Source organism: Larus michahellis, chromosome 8, assembly GCF_964199755.1.
Source record: "Larus michahellis chromosome 8, bLarMic1.1, whole genome shotgun sequence".
Lineage (NCBI taxonomy): Eukaryota > Metazoa > Chordata > Aves > Charadriiformes > Laridae > Larus > Larus michahellis.
The window spans coordinates 9,266,512-9,283,166 of record NC_133903.1 but is presented as its reverse complement, the minus strand read 5'-3'; the positions used below and the strand labels follow the sequence as shown (position 1 = coordinate 9,283,166).

Genomic DNA, 16,655 nt, shown 5'->3' with positions numbered 1-16,655 from the left:
ACTACACTCCCTGATAAAGAGTCCCTCCCCACCTTTCCTGTAGGCCCCCTTTGGGTACTGGAAGCCCCTTATAAGGTCTCCTCGGAGCCTCCTCTTCTCCAGGCTGCACGTTTTCGCGTGCGTGGTGAACACAGGCAGGTTTTTTTCACACACGGAAATGGAGAAGCAGACTCGCGGCGCGGCTCCCCCCACCCCGCCACCGTTAGCGCTGCCAGCCTGCGGGGGGCAGAAGCTGAGCGGGGCGGCCAACACCGCGCGGGGCCGCGCTCCCCGCCCTCAGCGGGCCGCGCTCCTGCCCGGCACCGAGCGACCGGCCGCGCCTCCCCCACGCACCTGCTCGGGCCCGTAGAGCAAGTCCCCGTACTCGCCGAGGAGGCTGTAGGCCTCCCCCACGCACTTGCGCTCGTTCATGTTGCAGGTGATGAGGATGCCCCGCATGCCGGCCTCCAGCTGCCGCCCCCCGCCGCCGCGGGGCCGCTTGGCCCGCCCCGCCGCCGCCGCGAAGTGCCCCTTGGGCCGCCGCTTCCGCGCCGCTGGCTCCGCCGCGGCCATCGACCGACACCCGCTGCCGCCGCCGCCGCGATGGCGTCAGCCGCGCGCGGCCCTAGCGCCCGCCCGCCGGGGAACAGCACCCCCCCGCGGCCTGGCGGCGAGCGGCGGCCGCCCCTCACAGCCCCGCCGGGGAGCGCTGAGGGAGGCGGCGGGTACGGGACACCGATACCGACACCTCCCGCCGGGCACGAGGAGCTGCCGTGCTGCTCCGGGGAAGCCGGGCCCCGGCACCAGGTGGGATCCCCAGTGAGGCCCGCAGCCGGCTTCTAGGCTCCTCTCACAGCCGGTGGTGGTGTAGGCAGTGCCGTGCCCTTGGAGGTAAAAAAAACCCCAAAACCCACCCTTGAAAATTACAATTCGCTTCAGAGTTTACAGGGGGGAGGTTGAGTGTTGCCCCAGGCAGAGTACTCTGGACTCAGCGCGCTCAGCTGTGGCCAAACTCAGTCACTCGTAGCCCTTGATGCTTTCTCTTCCCCTGAACTCCAGTTCCAGGATTAAAGTCTGGGTTTGTGTTAATGATTCCAGCACTGAGAGAAACGGTGGGCCGCGGAGAGGAAAGGAGAGGAGAGAAGGGCTGCTTGCTGAAGTGCGGGGAGCAGCAGACCCCAGTCCTGCTCCACGGTGGGGCGTCGAACGCTGGCCCAAACCCCCTGCGAGGGAGAGACAGGCTTCGGCTGCTTCCCCAGCTTCCTAGAGAACTGGAGGTGTCATGGTGTAGCGGGACCAGCTGAAACAGAAGCTCTTTATACAGGTAAATTTAGGCCTAAGATACTAGAGGACATGTGTTGACAGAAAAAACGTCCATAGTATAGTTTCTAAAGGAAGATGACTCTGTGCATCCCTGTCCTTAAGAGCCTCCACTCCCTGCAGTAACTCAAGGGGGGAAAATTAAGTTTCTCAACATTTTGTGAAAGCAGGTAGAAGAGATAGCTAAGGAGCCCTCACTATCCAATACAATATGAATATCCATATGATAATATGATATCGTACAGGACTGTCATGTTATTTACATCCAGAGAATCCAATTGGTCTAAAGTAGGAAAAAAAGGAAACTTCGTGAATTAGTGGAAGTATTTATCGATTACAGCTGTAACAGGAGGTGGTCTTTAGGTCTTATCTGAAGCTCTGTTACTGCAAAGCCTTTGAAGCTCGTACGATTCTACAGCAATTGTTAGACATCAGTGGGATTATTGACCACACATAAATTAAAAGTCCCTAAAACTTTGAAGGGCTGAGGTTGTCTGAAAGACTCAAAGTTCTGGTGAATTATAGTGATAGTGTCTGGAGCTGGGCATGTCAGGACATGTTTGAAACACGAGGAAGAATTTCTACAGGGAGCTGTGAGCAGTGCAGAGGAACTACAGTTTAACCACTCAGAACATAGCTAGGATACTTCTGTGGTGAAAAGTGCTGGGGGACTTGGAAATACCCATCGGTGCTCTGGAAATTAGCTATATGTCCTACCAAAAGAATAGGTTATAGGTTAGGTCACTGTGAAAGTTATGGTATTCCTCCTAAACTGGAAACCTTGCCTACATATTCCTGGCACACTTGCTGACTCCTATCACAAGTCATTGCTGTCATTTTCTCTTAGTGTTCGTGATGTGATCTTCTGGGTAGGGAAGCCCTTTAAGGCTGTTCCTCTGGGAGGATTGTGTCATATGGATTTCAGAGAGCTGTTTAAGATGTCACTACTGCAGACGGATTGTAGGACTCCCTTTAGCTAGGCAGGGAGCAGCTTTGTTGTTTGGGGGAATCTGTTTTGAATCAGTTTCTTTCTGCTGCAGTGAATGTTTCGGGGAGCTGGTTAACATCTCCTTTGAGTGTGCTGTTTACAAACACGTGGGCAGAACCCCAGGAAAGAGTTCTTGCAAAAGTGCCAGGAGAGACTGCAACATCACCCCCATTGATCCCCACCCACAGGACTGTTCTGCTCCAAAGACATCGGTGGGTGTTAGCAATCGCTCTGCTGACCTCAGAGCCACGGTTTGAGGATGGAGATACAGCAGGAGCGATTTAGGGCTCTGGCAGGCAAACTCTCATGAATCTTGATGCCCCAATTTAAGCTATGGCTGTCTCTAGCTCCCTCTTGCAGGAGAGGCTGAAGGAGGGGCACGCACCAGTGCCACAACCGTGGCCACAGTGATGCTGGGCCAAGGCCTGGATGGCAGAGGGGATGGCATACATTCCCTCCTGCCTCTCCTATAGGAGCGGAGCAGCGGAGGCAGCAGTGCTGGAGCACCACATAGCTCTGTGCTCTCTGAACATGAGGCAGAGCCCTTACAAAACCTCACAAGTCACCAGGTATTAACAAAGGTGTTCCGGGCACCAGCTGCAGCATCCCAGGAATCAGTGCTCACTGTTGTCATGGCTGAACTGCTGTGGTTACCTGGGGAGCCCCAACCTACCTGCTGAGCAGTGTAGTTGCAAAGCCAATCACAAGGCTGTTGCTCCTGTGTTGCCCCAGAGTGTAACAGATGTGATTTGGCTGTAGCAAGGCCTGACAACAGTGTTCTTCCACAGGCTGGTGGGGGGGAGGAGGGGAGGAGAAGGAAACAGAGATTTGGGACTCTCACGTTCTACCTCCACTGAGCTCTGCAGAAACCTATCAGCAGTTCTCACTGTGCTGGACTTGGTTGACCCTTGTGTGAGTCCAAAGTACATGTAAGGAACACAGGAGTCGGTCACCGGACATAATAACAGTGCAAAAGTGGGCACGTGGCCGGAGTCTGAGATCTGCATAAGGAGTTCAAAGCTGTGACACATCCCAGCACTTAGAGGGCTCCTCTTCAGTGCAAGGCAGAGAGGCATTAAGTTGGGATTGACAGCCTTTTGACAAGGTAACTTCCACCTACCCCTGCAAGCTGCTGGTCAGGACATTTTCTGGCACTGGATCAGTACTGATTTGCCTCTTGTCTGTCCACATTCCCTCTTCTCCCTGACCCTCTAGTCCTTCATTTGGCTGGGTTTCTCTCCAGTGTTTGTCATACACAGACTGAATGTTACAAATCCAAAAAACATCTGTTTGCTTCACTGAAAAACTAAAATCGCATTATTTTTATGGCTGGATAGTTATTAATTCCATAAGGAACTAGCAGTGTTTATATTATTTTGCAAATAAAAGACAGTTGACAATGCATGAAAATAATTACTTCGGAGTTGTCAGACTTCCTGCTAAGTTGACTCCCTTTGAGAAGTAAAGCTTTGCATTTCGGATCCTTTTTCAGGGAGTCTTTTATCCTGTCTCATAAAGTGACGCTTTCTGCTGACCACACACCAAAATTATGTTTAAAACATCAATGTTTAGTATATTCTCAGGGCTTCGCTACATTTATTTAATTCCTGGCAAATAATATATCCCTAGTGCTTGTAAACTAGAAAAACTGTAAATATCTTTGTACCAAGTGACGCCGTTGTCACCCAGTAATTAATGCATGGTTGCTGGATTATCTGTGCAATGTCTTGGTCTGCGCTGTTACTTCTGTATTGTCAGTCAGTAGCAGACGTTTCATTTACAGAAGTCAGAGTTGAAGTGCTTGGGTAGCGGTCAATGCCTCTCTGCTGTATAAGGCAACTGAAATGTGATCTACAAGATTAGCGGGGCTTGTGGGAAGGACAGGAATGTGAATTATAGAAAGCTGCCACAGTGACAGGGCTGAGTGCTGCTGGTTGAATGCAGGATTGGGATCTCAGCTGCATGATGGTCAGTGGAGAGCAGGGGCCGGATAATGGCCGAACTGGAACTGTCCTCAGCAGTTACTCCAGTTAACTGTTGGGATTGTTGTTCCACCGTATTCCACTGTGTGTAGTAGTAAAAGCTGTTCTGAAACCGCATGGCTAATACCAGGTTTGTATCTGGCATTTCTAGGAGAGATAATCAGTAAGGAATAACCTTGAAGAGACTACTATGGCTCTTGCTGCTGTGCATTTTTTACTGAAGATCCCAAGCGCTATGTCCCTGCGGGCTCCCCTGAGAAGATCTCTCCAACTTTGCAGCCCGTGCTACCCAGTTCATGCCTCTCTGAGTTATGAAGCCATACAACACCAGTACAGACCAGAGGTGCCAGAATACTTCAACTTTGCAAGAGATGTGCTGGACAGATGGACTGAAGTGGAAAAGGTAACAATTACTTGACTTCTCCGACGACAAAGTATTTAATGCTGGTCGTTAATGCCGAGTATCTGACAAATCCAATGACCAAGACACTGGGGTTGTGTTCTGATTATAATCTGGTGATCATCTCATGAACATGTAGATCCCTTAAACCACGTGCTGTCCTGTCCACAAGTCCAAGTTGTTCTTTCCTTTAATCAGTAACTCCAGTGAGATTGAGTGTGAGTAAATAGGTGCCTCATAAATGAGACTGTGAACTGAACCGCTCTAAACCTTGCATCAATTCCCCCATCAGCTGTGACATGCACCCTACCTAGATGTGCCGGGGAAATCACTTGACTTTTGTGTGCTTCATTGGCTGCCTATAAAGTCAATAATAAATACAGTGTAATGTCAAACTTCACCCACCTATCCCAAATGTGAAATCTTTTGTATTTGGAGACTTGGAATCTACAAAACTGAACAACTTGGAACCCCAAACCAGACATGAGCTCTACACAAGGAAAGCGAATGTAGAAAAAAAACACGGAGTATAGGTCTATCAGTTTTCTTACTACACAGGTCTGGTCTCTACGGTTGTAGGACTGATTTTGCAGGCTCAGGCTGTTCATGATGAAGAGTTAAATGCGGTTACGTCCAGCCTGGCAGCAAGAACAAAGGAGAGGTATTAACTGCCTGACACAATTGTTCCTTTTGCAGGTAAAACCAGTTTGGGCAGGCTGTAAATGAAGCAAGGAACAGCCTCTGGAGAAGAGGTTTTGCCCTCTGAAGTGCACAGATAAAATCTGCTCTCCTGAAAATGAACCTTAGTGTTATTGTACCTTCAAATAGATAATAAGGTGTCATATTATTGCTACCCTAGTGAATTCTTTGCTCAGGAGGTGACTTACTATAGTGCTACTGCTAAAAGCATTGTCCCCCTTTAAAACACATTGTATACATACATTTTAAATCACTTCACACATCAGTTAAGTGAGACATTGATTAAAGGTCATGTTGTGTTGGCCTATGCTTTTGAAACTTTGATGTAATTTTCAGAAGTACTAGACAGGCCCAATTCCAGATTAAGTTGCAAATGAGCTGTGATGGCTCAGGAGACTGTGGGGCACAACCCAGAGGTACACACATTCATCAGCTGCTTTGTTGGTGTGACCCGAACCAAAAAGATTTTTCTTTTTCTGTGCTGATTACTGTAAACCTCTTCAGAGTGTAAGGTGAAGAACTCAGGAAAGGAATACAAATTTAATTTCCTAAATGACACTTATAGGCTGTTTTTTTAAGGGAGAGTCCTCTGCCTCTTTTGAAGTTGGTAGCAAATTTCTGTTGCATCCCCAGGTTTCTCCAGCACTGAATAAGTGATGAATGCTTTTCTTCCTCAGAGTTAAGGTAAATGCAATGTGTTTCTAAAATGAAGCATTTGTACTGTACCCTGTTGTTCTATAGGAGGGAAAAAAGTCTAAAAACCCCGCATTATGGTGGGTAGATGGTGCCGGAGAAGAGGTGAGGTGGAGCTTTGAGGAGCTGGGAGTGCTGTCCAGGAAAGTGGCAAATGTACTCTCTGATGCCTGCAGTCTGCAACAGGGAGACAGAGTTATTCTGATTCTGCCCCGGATCCCAGAGTGGTGGCTGGTGAACGTGGCTTGCATGAGAACAGGTTAGTAAAAGCACAGAAATGGTATATAGGTACAGAAATTGTGACTTAAACCAATCCTTGCTATTTAATGCACTCAAAACTACCAACATGCTAATAAGGATAAACTATTGCCATGCTGGTCAAAACCACTCTTTATGCCAAGTTTTTCCTTTGTGGTGCTTTTCGGACTTTTGTGCGTGCTCTAGCTGTTAAGGAAACCCTGTGAGCCCATGTGCCTCTGTCATTCTCCTCTTTCCAGCACTCATGACACATCACAAATGCACCCCCTTGCTAACTTGCAGTGAAATTAGCCCACACTAACGACATGTTTTACACGTTCCCCTGTGGGATCTGTTAAATACTTGGGGATTCCTCGTATTTACAACCTAGAATGTCTGGGTGTACCTCACAAACACTAGCAGTATACCTTGTGAGACAATGGCTATGTCTACCAGAAAAGAAGTCAAGTCCAGAGGGATGGCATGTTCCAGGGACAATGTTTTCAGAACAAGAAAAGTTAGTCTGTTGATTCTTTTACTGTCCCATGATCATTATAGTATTTGCTAATGCGTGCTAATCCTCACATAGCATTTAATCCATCAAAGAAATTGGCATATTTACAAACGTAGGGCCAAGTCCTCTTTTAGTACAGCCCTCCCTGTCCCACTCAAAAGAACAAAGTAAGCTGAATTCTGCTTGTAGGTACAAGCGTTATTCTTAAACATTGAGACTGTTTTTCCATTCCTCTTCCTTCCCTTTAGGAACTGTCCTGATTCCTGGCACACAGCAATTGACAGCAAAGGACATTCTTCATCGACTACAGAAATCCAAAGCAAAGTGTATCATCACTGATGATTCTGTGGCACCAGCTGTAGACTCAGTTGGGGCTGAATGCCAGTCTCTGAAATTCAAGCTGCTTGTGTCAGAGGGCCACAGAGAAGGATGGCTGAACTTTAAAGATCTCCTGAAGTGAGTAAATACCACCGTGAAAGCACCTCAGCAATAATGAAAGAAAAGCACAGTGGTTTGTTTTGAATAGGAAATGTTGGCACACACCAATATATTTTCACCCTTTCCAGACTGCACAGTGGAAAAATACCAATGTTTATGGCACTTCCGATTGCTACAGTTATTTTGGTTAAATATTTTAAAAAATGCGCAAGTCATACTTTCCAATCACTTTATTCATTGTTTTGCTTATTTTAAGAAATGCTCCTTCTGATCACCAGTGTGTGACCACGAAGTGTCAAGATCCAATGGCCATCTATTTTACCAGTGGAACTACAGGATCTCCAAAAATGGCTGAACATTCCCACAGCAGCTATGGTATTGGCCTCACAGTAAGTGGAAGGTACAGGTATCGCTTTAAATCAGACATATTTCTGCAGCTGGTCACATAGGAGAAGAAAGAGAAACACAAGAATTTTACTGGAAGCTTTTGTTTCAATAGTTTAAACAAGAGCAGTTGTTTTACATCCCAAAAAAATGGTGCCTTTTTTTTATAAAACAAGGCAGTTTGAGTCCGCTGCCTTGGTGTATAGAGAATGTAGCAGTCATGTAGTCACTAACTTCTTTTTAACATTTTCTTTAGCTTTTGGTAAATGAAGTCTGTACCATAAAAGGGGAAAAATCATGGGTCGGTGAGGCTTCTGAATTCATGTGTGTCTGTGTCCTGGTTCTGGTGGGGATAGGGTTAATTTTTCCTGGTATTCCATGCCATGTGAGCCACGCCCACCCTGAGCTGCCGGGGGAGGGGGCAGGAACTTGCTGCTTAAAAGCGGGCTGGGGCGTCCCGGGTCCGGCCGGTCGGCGAGCGGCGGGGAGCGGCGGTTCCGTAATCGCGTTTGTATATTCCCCTGTCCGTGTTGTTGTTGTTGTTTGCCTGTTCCCTTTGCTGTCCTGTTAAACTGCCTTTGTCCCAACCTAAGAGTCTTGCCTTTTCTTACGATCCTTCCTGTGTTAGGAAGGCGCGTGCGAGCGGCACGTGGTTCTTTGTTGCCATCTGAGGCTAAACCACGACAGTCTGGATTGTACACAGTTCCTGCAGGAACAAAACGCTGATAGTTCAGAATATTTAAATTTCTAAGGCAATGTTGTTTATAAAATTGATATGGCAGTGCACTTCACTCTAATAGGTAAAGAATAACAAATCAGAAAATACCAAACCAGGAGTGAACAAAAAAAAAAATCCTCGTCCCTAAAAATGAGTTCAACAAAACCCCGGCAATCTCATACATATTCATACAACATCATGTTCTGAAGTGGCGTTAGCTTGTCCATCAGTATAAATTTTCCTGTAGAAAAATGCAACATCAACCTATCCCAATGACATCCTCACTATGCTGTGACTTACTCCTGCTCGGAAATTCAGCCTTTTTTAGTTGCCGTTTACCCAAGGCAGTCAGTGATGGGTTTGCTTCACTGGCACATTTTAATATTTGCCTTGTCCCTGCCAAATAGAGACTGTGGACCTTGTGTTACCAGGTACTGGCTGGACTTGACTTCCTCAGATATATTTTGGAATACATCAGACACGGGCTGGGCAAAAGCAGCTTGGAGCAGCATTTTTTCGTCATGGATTCAAGGGGCATGTGTATTTGTACATAAAATGCCACAGTTCAACCCAAGCGTTGTCTTTGAGGTAAGTGAGGAGAGCCCAGCAACAAACAGCACTGTTCTCTCGGGCTGGTCTTCTTGCCCGTTTTCCTTCCCCCTGGTGCTGCATGGGGGCAGCACGCAGCAGAGTTATGACTTTCACCAGGTGATGACCAACTGATTAGTTAAGTAGTGAGTATAAAATCTCCCAAAACCCCGAAACAAGAGCAGGTTTGAGATCCAAAGAGTTTAATCATATAATCTGCTCTGGATTTGACTGCACAAACCTGCAAACATTGTTGGCCTAAAAGTGAAGTACACAAGAAATTGTTCTGGAATTTGTGGAACGCTTTGGTTTTGTTATTAAAATAAGTGACAATAACACATGAATGAGAATTTCAGTTGCCTGCACCATGTAATTCAAACTTAAGGAGTGAAGAGGCAACGAGGTTGAATTTCTTTAGCAAAAGACACCAACATTATATTCTCCTACATCCTCCACACATAACTCTTCATCATTTGAAAAAAGACTACCATGTTTCATTTTAAATGGAGTGACTTTATCAGCATATCCATGTTAATGAGATGGTTGGAAATTGCTAGTTAATATTAGGATATATTGAAGAACACTGTCAGTTGTACACCTACAGAGCATCTAAAAAAGTAGCCTTATGGTTTCACTTGTTTTCTACTTAAACTGCAATTATGAAGAAATTCTGCAAGAGAAACTGTAAAGCTTTCAAGAGCAAAAAACTTTGCTGTGTGGAACTAATTGTAAAATGATGTACATTCCGTTTTGAAAAGGAAACTAATTAAATGTAACTGCTGTGTGTTGGAGTTGGCAAGTACATCGCTAACTGCTTTTAGGACACTTAATGTTTTGTTCGTGTGTTTCATAAGCTGGATGCAGAGATCGTTACATTATCTCTTACAATGAAGATGAGACCTGACAGGTTTCGGTATATTGGCAACATTTACTTTTTTTTACTCTATATTCTCTAGAGTCTGTCAAGATTTCCCATAACCGTCTTCTGTTCTCCTCCAACTGCCTATCGAATGTTTGTGCAACATAAACTGTCCAGGTAAGCAGAAGCAAGAGTGTCCTTGTTAGCGTATTTGATCAAAACAGTAGACCAAATGCTCATGTTACCTTGATTTTATTCCAAATTTAAAAACGGCATAACAGTAACACCACTCATGTATTTCTCAACATTTTGAATTTTAAGTATGAGGAACAAAATCAGAATAAAGATTTAGGGATAGCTTAACCATCTCAGGTTTCACAAATTACAGTGAACTTGCATAACACTTTGAGAAGCAGTTAAGCTGGGGATGTAATAGGATACCCAGGATATCATGATTAATGTATCTTCAGAAGTGCTTTTATAATCACATTCCCCCCCTTTTGTTTTTCCACTTGTTCCTCCAATACTATAAGAAATGTGTGTGTCAGCACATCTCAGTGTAATATATGAAATACTGTTTGGCCTCATTTAACTCATCTGTGAGTCTTTATCGTCATTAGGGTTGAACTTTTTTATTTCTCTTCGGTTTAGACCCCAGTTCAGATTTTAGTGTTAGAAACAGTACACTGATCATTACAGAAGGTTTTTTTCTATTTGCATTTTTTTTCAGATTTGTTTTTGTTTAACACTACACAGTTCAAATGGAATGAATAGGACTCAGTAAAAATTTTTGTTTTACGTAGAAAGGACCCCACAATACAGGAATACAGTAGTGAATGGGACATGGCAGATAGATAGATGACTGCCAATTATTTGTTTCCTCTTTCACACTAAGCTATATGTTCAAGAGCCTGCGGCGCTGTGTGAGTGCTGGGGAGCCAATCAACCCTGAAGTGATGCAAGAATGGAAAGCGCAGACAGGGCTGGATATTTATGAAGGCTATGGACAGACAGAAACAGTATGTTCTGCTTTACAAATGTAAAAATGTATGCTTTACAGATACAGCAATAAATTCAATTCAGGTTGCCAAGAAAAAGTGATTAAAATCATTTATGCACGGTTATGGCTTTTAGGGGGAAAGTCAATTGCAATAAGCAACACTGGAAAAATGTAGGTTTTGTATGTCATAGAACAATCATAACAGCTTCACCCAAAATCCAAGGACTGTTTTTCATGCCTGTGGACTTTGGATTGGGAACTAACACAAAAGGGGTATATTCCTCATTAGTGCATTCCAAATTCTGCTTTAGAATCTATCTTTAGAGCACTCGCTAACGTTATTCAGAGCTGTGGGCATGATTCTGAGGGCGTAGTTTATTTCTAGAAGTTTAATCATTGGATATGTGATTATAATGAAGATGATTAGTATTTCTCATAGAAATACATAATATTAGCTGAGTATTTTAAACCTAAGCTAAAGACTGAATATACAAGCCATAGTCTAATTTAAAGAAAAAAATAACAAACCCCCCAAAAAACCCAAACCCAACAACACTTGTTACAGGTGCTGATCTGTGGAAATTTTAAGGGAATGAAAATCAAACCTGGCTCTATGGGAAAGCCGTCTCCAGGGTATGATGTAAAGGTATCGTACATCTGGTCGGTCACTCTGTCTCTTGTGTAATCACTTCCCATTAAAGACGTTTGAGAGCTCTAACACACAGTTGTACCATCATTCAGCAGTGAATGAAAGAGTAAAGAAATGCATGTTACTGCCCTACACTGAGTGTGCAAAATAAGCAATTGACTTTCCTGTTGTACCGTCCTCACCAACATAGATGACAACCCACTGCTAACTGAAAGTTAGATATCAAATGTTAAGGTAATGATAGAAGTTCGATTGCTGAGCTAAGGAAGAGTGGAGTGAATGTTGTTTCTTGCTGATAACAACTGCTGAAGCAGGTTCTAGCACCAGATCAATTTGCAATATGGGTTAAGGTTTTTAGTGTATTTCTTTCAGTTCTTAAGTTTCCTCACCCCATTACTTATGATCCTCCCTGGGGTCTTATTAACTTCATTACATGATTGCATTGTACTTGGCATTCCTCAGATAAAAGACATAGTGCAAAGTACAGGGAGCTGGTAATAATCTTATATTTCAGTTGTCGGAGTAAGACCCCTCTACTGCTCTAAATCATTTCCCAATAAAAAAAATACTTTGATTATATATTTTAAATGTGCACCAAGATTCTATAATCTTAACTTCATGCTTTTTAATTTGGCTCCAAGATAATAAAAATGTGTTTTGTTTGTTTTTAGATTATAGATGAAAACAGTAATATTCTGCCTCCTGGAAAAGAAGGAGATATTGCCATCAGAGTAAAACCTACGAGATCGCCTTTTCTTTTTACTTGCTATGCTGTAAGAATATTTCTACAGTTAAAGCAGATATCCTGTTAAATCTGTGACAAGGAATCTGGTGCCCCGTTTCATTTACATTTACTGGTCTGAAAACCTGTGGGGAGGAAAGAGGGATTTACATTTTTTTTTCCTGCAGATGCTTGGTCTACTTACACAATTATGTGTTTGATGAGATTGTCCTGCCTAGGAAGTTAAAATCCACTTTCTTTTGATTGTTATTTTTCTTAATATAAAGGGAAATGTTTGACAGACCCCCCTAATCCCAAAATACTCTTTGGCCTAAGGACTGGAGCTCCCACCTGGGGAGCAGGACACTCTTCAAATGCCTTCCCTCCAGATTTGAGCTTCATGGAGTGTTTCATGCACAGCAAAATTTTTCATTTTTTTCCATGTTGGTTAGAATTTTCTAGCCCAACGATGAGTAGAACAAAGGCATAATGCTTTCAGTTCTGACACCAGGAAACCTTATTAAATCTTATGGATAGTATCAGCCTATAATCAGGTCTTCTGAGCAGTACTGAGCATGCAGGGAAGGAGCACCATGCATACTGCTTAGAAAAATTCTTGCAGAACTCAGTTGCATTTGCTGTAGAATGTTTGTCAATTGCTCTCATTAACTATGCTGTGAAAAAAATAAGTCTCAGAATAGGAGATGCTAGAAATACAAAGGAAAAAAATCATTAAAGGATAATCACCTAAAAGCAAATTCTGAGTTCCATAAGCCTACATATTTTTGCAACCTTCAGTGGTTCCTAAAGCCATGGGGCATAATATAATAAGATTCAAATTTTAAGTCTGTCACATTTATTTCAATTTATGAATTTTGTATCTAGTTTTATAGCTTAGTAATGGTGAATTAATAATTCTCTACGATTAATGTCCCAGTTGAATCTGATGCACATGACCACAGCATGGATCAGTCCGAAAAACTGAAATTTTTTAATATTTAGCTGCATCATAGTTTAGATGCTAAATATGTTATAATGCAATATTTCATGTATTTTTTGGGTAGTTTTCATGTAAAATGCAATTTAATCCCTCCTAGGATGATCCAGAGAAAACAGAGGCAACAATACGTGGGGACTTTTACGTCACTGGAGACAGAGGGATTATGGATGAGGAAGGATACTTCTGGTTTGTCGGAAGAGCTGATGATGTCATTAATTCTGCTGGGTAATTTAAGCATCATTAACAATAAATCATTAAACTTGAATAACATAGATGATTCAGATGTGACGTTACGTTTATGTGTTACCAAATACAACTAAAAGCCCTTTCCTCCTTTTTAAAGATACCGTATTGGACCATTTGAAGTAGAAAGTGCCCTGGTGGAGCATCCTGCAGTGGTGGAATCAGCAGTTGTCAGCAGCCCAGACCCCATCAGAGGAGAGGTGAACAAGTTACACAAGCTTACATATTTAAGTAGCTTTGTGCATACCAGAACTAGTAAAGCCCAACTTCCAAGGGATTTGTTTTTCTTTTTTAAATTAAAATGAAATAAATTAAGTCAGCATTTCTACTCTATCAGGCACTGGAGAACCCCCACAGGACAAAACTGACCAAGGCAATTGCCCCAAATCCAATACAACAAAAGCACCATTTAGAAGCTTTCCCTGTCATTTGAATACTTACAGCTTTTTGTGTTTGTTATATGTATAGAAACTGCCTGCACAGTCCAGATTAATAGTGAGCACCCACAGACTTTAGCAAAACTTTCTGTAGCTGCCCTATACATTACTCTGTAGTTTGTCAGCAAATGTTTGGTTAAAGTTTCAGATCTTACTGTTGTGTAATGCTGTTTCATTGGCAATTTGAACCATTGCTGCCATAACTTCTTTAGGTAGTGAAAGCCTTCGTTGTTTTAACATCTGACTATGCTTCACATGATCCAGAAAAAGTGATGAAAGAGCTACAAGACCATGTTAAGAAAGTTACTGCTCCATACAAGTATCCTAGGAAGGTGAGTGCTCAAATACCCAAATAATTTTCACTACTATAAGGCAGTGGGTGCTAGCTGTTATATGGCTTATAAGCCTGTGCTGATGAGGTTAAGAAAATGTAAAAATTTAGGTAAACTGTGTCTTATTACATATTGCAATTTCCTCCCTTTCCCAATAGATGGAGTTTGTCCAACAGTTGCCAAAAACTGTTAGTGGGAAGATCAGAAGAAATGAACTGCGCCAGAAGGAGTGGAGAAAGGATTAAAAGTACTTGTTACTTTTTTATAGGACTTTTTACAAAGTAAGCTACTGCAGACTTACACAGTAACATAGAGTAAAAGACATTATACTATGTCCTTCTTAGTTTAGGTTTGAATAAATTCTTAGCTGATCCCCAGCATTTGGCCATCCCAGGTGCTACACTAGTAGCTAATAGTACAAAAGCAGAGACATACAAATGAAATGGGAAACTCATGTGGTCAAGAGCACAGTAGGTGATGTGTGTTAAATAAACTATTTAATGAACTGTCACCAGCCTTTTATCTTTATTGTTACTTAAAGGATAAAGAACAGTAAGAGTTTAAGAGAAAACTATTTCTTCAAGAATCCCTTCTAAGTGCGACAACTTCTAAATACATTTTTAGAAGTGAGTTGTAATCATTACAAGTATACTAGTAAAAAAGCATAAATAAAATCTGTATCATTAAAATGTTCTTTAAGAACTGGATTGTAAAGAATTTAAAATGCATGATAAAGCAGAAATTTAAGATTTGTAGCAACAGCTGCTCATACTTTAATTTTAGCACTTAATAGTTTTATCTATTCTCTCACACTTCATTAAGGAGATACTTTATGATATATTTTTGTATGCTTGAGTGATTTCCATTTCTATCTATGTGAACCAAGCAGTGTCATTTTTGTCCCACTCTCAGAACACGTATCTGACATTATTTGACTGTCCTGATTATATTAAGCATGATCAACTTACTGAGTTTAAGATTCGGACAAAAAACCACATCAATTTTCAAGTTCTCATAGAGGGTCTAAGACAGAAATATTTTTTGTTGGAAGAATTTCCTACATGACTAGTGTAAGTTCCAAGAGAGGTCAAAGCATCTGCATTCAGGGTAAGACCATTAGATTTCTGTTTTAGAAGCGCATATTCCCACTTGAAGTATCCACAACCTACCTTATTACCTTCATGCTTCCCAACAGGACAACAAAAAAATGCTTTGCCATGATTTGGACCAGGATTTGACACATACAGTTTTTTAGCCCTTCGACCGCAGTTACACAGAGGGGGAGTTGGTTTTCCATTTTTCAAAGCTCTTACAGACTGATTCAAATTGGCTGTGGAGTTCAAAATGGCGGAAGACACTTTGGGCAAATTGGAACTTCTTAAAGGTAAGGAACGATCAAAAGATGCGGTTTTCTCATGATATATAGCAAAAGATGATTTTTTTGCTGGTGGAAACATTTTTGGACTAGTTGGCTTTCTTTTAGGAACCTCTGAAGGAGTAGAATAATTTCCAGTTAATGCTGATCGTGCCAAAATAGCATTTACCTTTGCAGATGGTAACTTAAAAGCTGAAAAATTTGAAGTCTGCCTTTGTACTGTTTCTACATTATAGATAGTAGTATCAGGACTTCTGTAAACAATAGATTTCAGGGGTTCCACAGGTGCTACAGTTTTCTCCAAACTTTGATTATCTGAACTCACCACAGCCAATTGTTTTGAAATTGTTTTCTCTTCAAACCCTGTTAAAATATCTGTACTTGACTCATCTTTCACTTGAACAGAGTCTGAATTTGGTTCATATTGAGATTCAGGTATTAAAGCGACATCTTCCCAGTCAGTCAGCAGAGATAAGCAATCAGAACTAGTACTGATATCCTCGTTGGAGATATTAACTGAGGAGATGGTAGTGGAGACGAGCACTAGTCCCGACCCTGGTGCTGGAGGACTGTGTCTGGCTGTACTCGGGGGTTGCCCACTGCTCAGTCCTTGCTGAACGCCTGTTGATACAGCACTGCGAGATTGCTGTGCCTGCTCAAGAGGAACAGGAAATCTGTCAGTGGATGCTGTTAAAGAGCTTTGGGCTTGGGCATGTATCTCAGTCCTTGAGCTGCTGCTGGGTACAATGTGGACATCTGCAGAGGAATCAGTGCAAGTGGTCTGTTGTTCTTCAGTTTCTACGTTGGAATTTATCTTAATTCCAGCAATACTGTTGCTGTTTTTCTCAGCCAGAGAGTTTGTTTTGCAAGTTCCATCTCTAGATGTTTCAGGTCTGCTGTTACTTCCCAGTGGAGTCCTGTCGGTGAAGTTTATAGTCGGTGTTCTGTAAATTGAATTATTCTTCTGCTGTGCCTAGGGAGTCCATAAACAAAAGGATATTTTGGAAAGTGAATACCCAGAAGTTTTAGGAATCAGTGCACAAAATTAATAAACATATCAGCCTAGGGACGTTCTGGTCAATTAATAGCCAAGATGCTG

At 42.6% G+C, this 16,655-nt stretch overlaps 4 protein-coding genes across 22 annotated transcripts in view; 2 read left to right on the top strand and 2 right to left on the bottom strand.

Annotated features, from left to right (window-relative positions):
* Positions 1 to 600, bottom strand: part of THUMPD1 (THUMP domain 1 NAT10 acetyltransferase adaptor) — a 5,425-nt gene extending 4,825 nt beyond the window's left edge. Inside the window, exon 1 of the mRNA XM_074596927.1 lies at positions 334 to 600. Coding sequence (XP_074453028.1) covers positions 334 to 552 — 219 coding nt within the window. The 5' untranslated portion in view covers positions 553 to 600. The remainder of the gene's footprint in view (positions 1 to 333) is intronic.
* Positions 42 to 14,692, top strand: LOC141747140 (acyl-coenzyme A synthetase ACSM3, mitochondrial-like). Of its 19 annotated transcripts, none has more exons than XM_074596913.1 (15): positions 42 to 134; positions 1,078 to 1,303; positions 4,421 to 4,672; positions 6,110 to 6,320; positions 7,061 to 7,268; positions 7,507 to 7,650; positions 8,784 to 8,940; positions 9,897 to 9,976; positions 10,695 to 10,818; positions 11,365 to 11,445; positions 12,120 to 12,221; positions 13,267 to 13,394; positions 13,513 to 13,612; positions 14,062 to 14,181; positions 14,340 to 14,692. In XM_074596913.1, exons 3-15 carry the CDS (start codon positions 4,460 to 4,462, stop codon positions 14,424 to 14,426), a joined length of 1,755 nt encoding a protein of 584 aa, XP_074453014.1. In that variant the 5' UTR covers positions 42 to 134; positions 1,078 to 1,303; positions 4,421 to 4,459; the 3' UTR covers positions 14,427 to 14,692. The 19 variants fall into 19 exon arrangements, with proteins under 19 accessions (XP_074453014.1, XP_074453020.1, XP_074453007.1 ...); XM_074596906.1 differs by lacking the exon at positions 42 to 134 and adding an exon at positions 614 to 870; XM_074596911.1 differs by lacking the exon at positions 42 to 134 and adding an exon at positions 652 to 786.
* The window catches only part of ERI2 (ERI1 exoribonuclease family member 2), a 6,455-nt gene continuing 4,487 nt past the window's right edge, over positions 14,688 to 16,655 (bottom strand). Inside the window, exon 8 of the mRNA XM_074596905.1 lies at positions 14,688 to 16,529. Coding sequence (XP_074453006.1) covers positions 15,186 to 16,529 — 1,344 coding nt within the window. The 3' untranslated portion in view covers positions 14,688 to 15,185. The remainder of the gene's footprint in view (positions 16,530 to 16,655) is intronic.
* REXO5 (RNA exonuclease 5) overlaps positions 15,496 to 16,655 on the top strand; it is a 23,250-nt gene continuing 22,090 nt past the window's right edge. The window contains exon 1 of the mRNA XM_074596904.1: positions 15,496 to 15,565. The gene's annotated coding sequence lies outside the window, so the exon portion shown is untranslated. The remainder of the gene's footprint in view (positions 15,566 to 16,655) is intronic.

Bases quoted from the DNA above. Each gene is read 5' to 3' on its own strand.
- LOC141747140 (XM_074596913.1), top strand. From the start codon at position 4,460: ATGGCTCTTGCTGCTGTGCATTTTTTACTGAAGATCCCAAGCGCTATG. The intron at 11,446-12,119 runs GTATCGTACATC...GTTTGTTTTTAG, and splicing joins CTCCAGGGTATGATGTAAAG to ATTATAGATGAAAACAGTAA. The intron at 14,182-14,339 runs GTGAGTGCTCAA...CTTTCCCAATAG, and splicing joins CATACAAGTATCCTAGGAAG to ATGGAGTTTGTCCAACAGTT.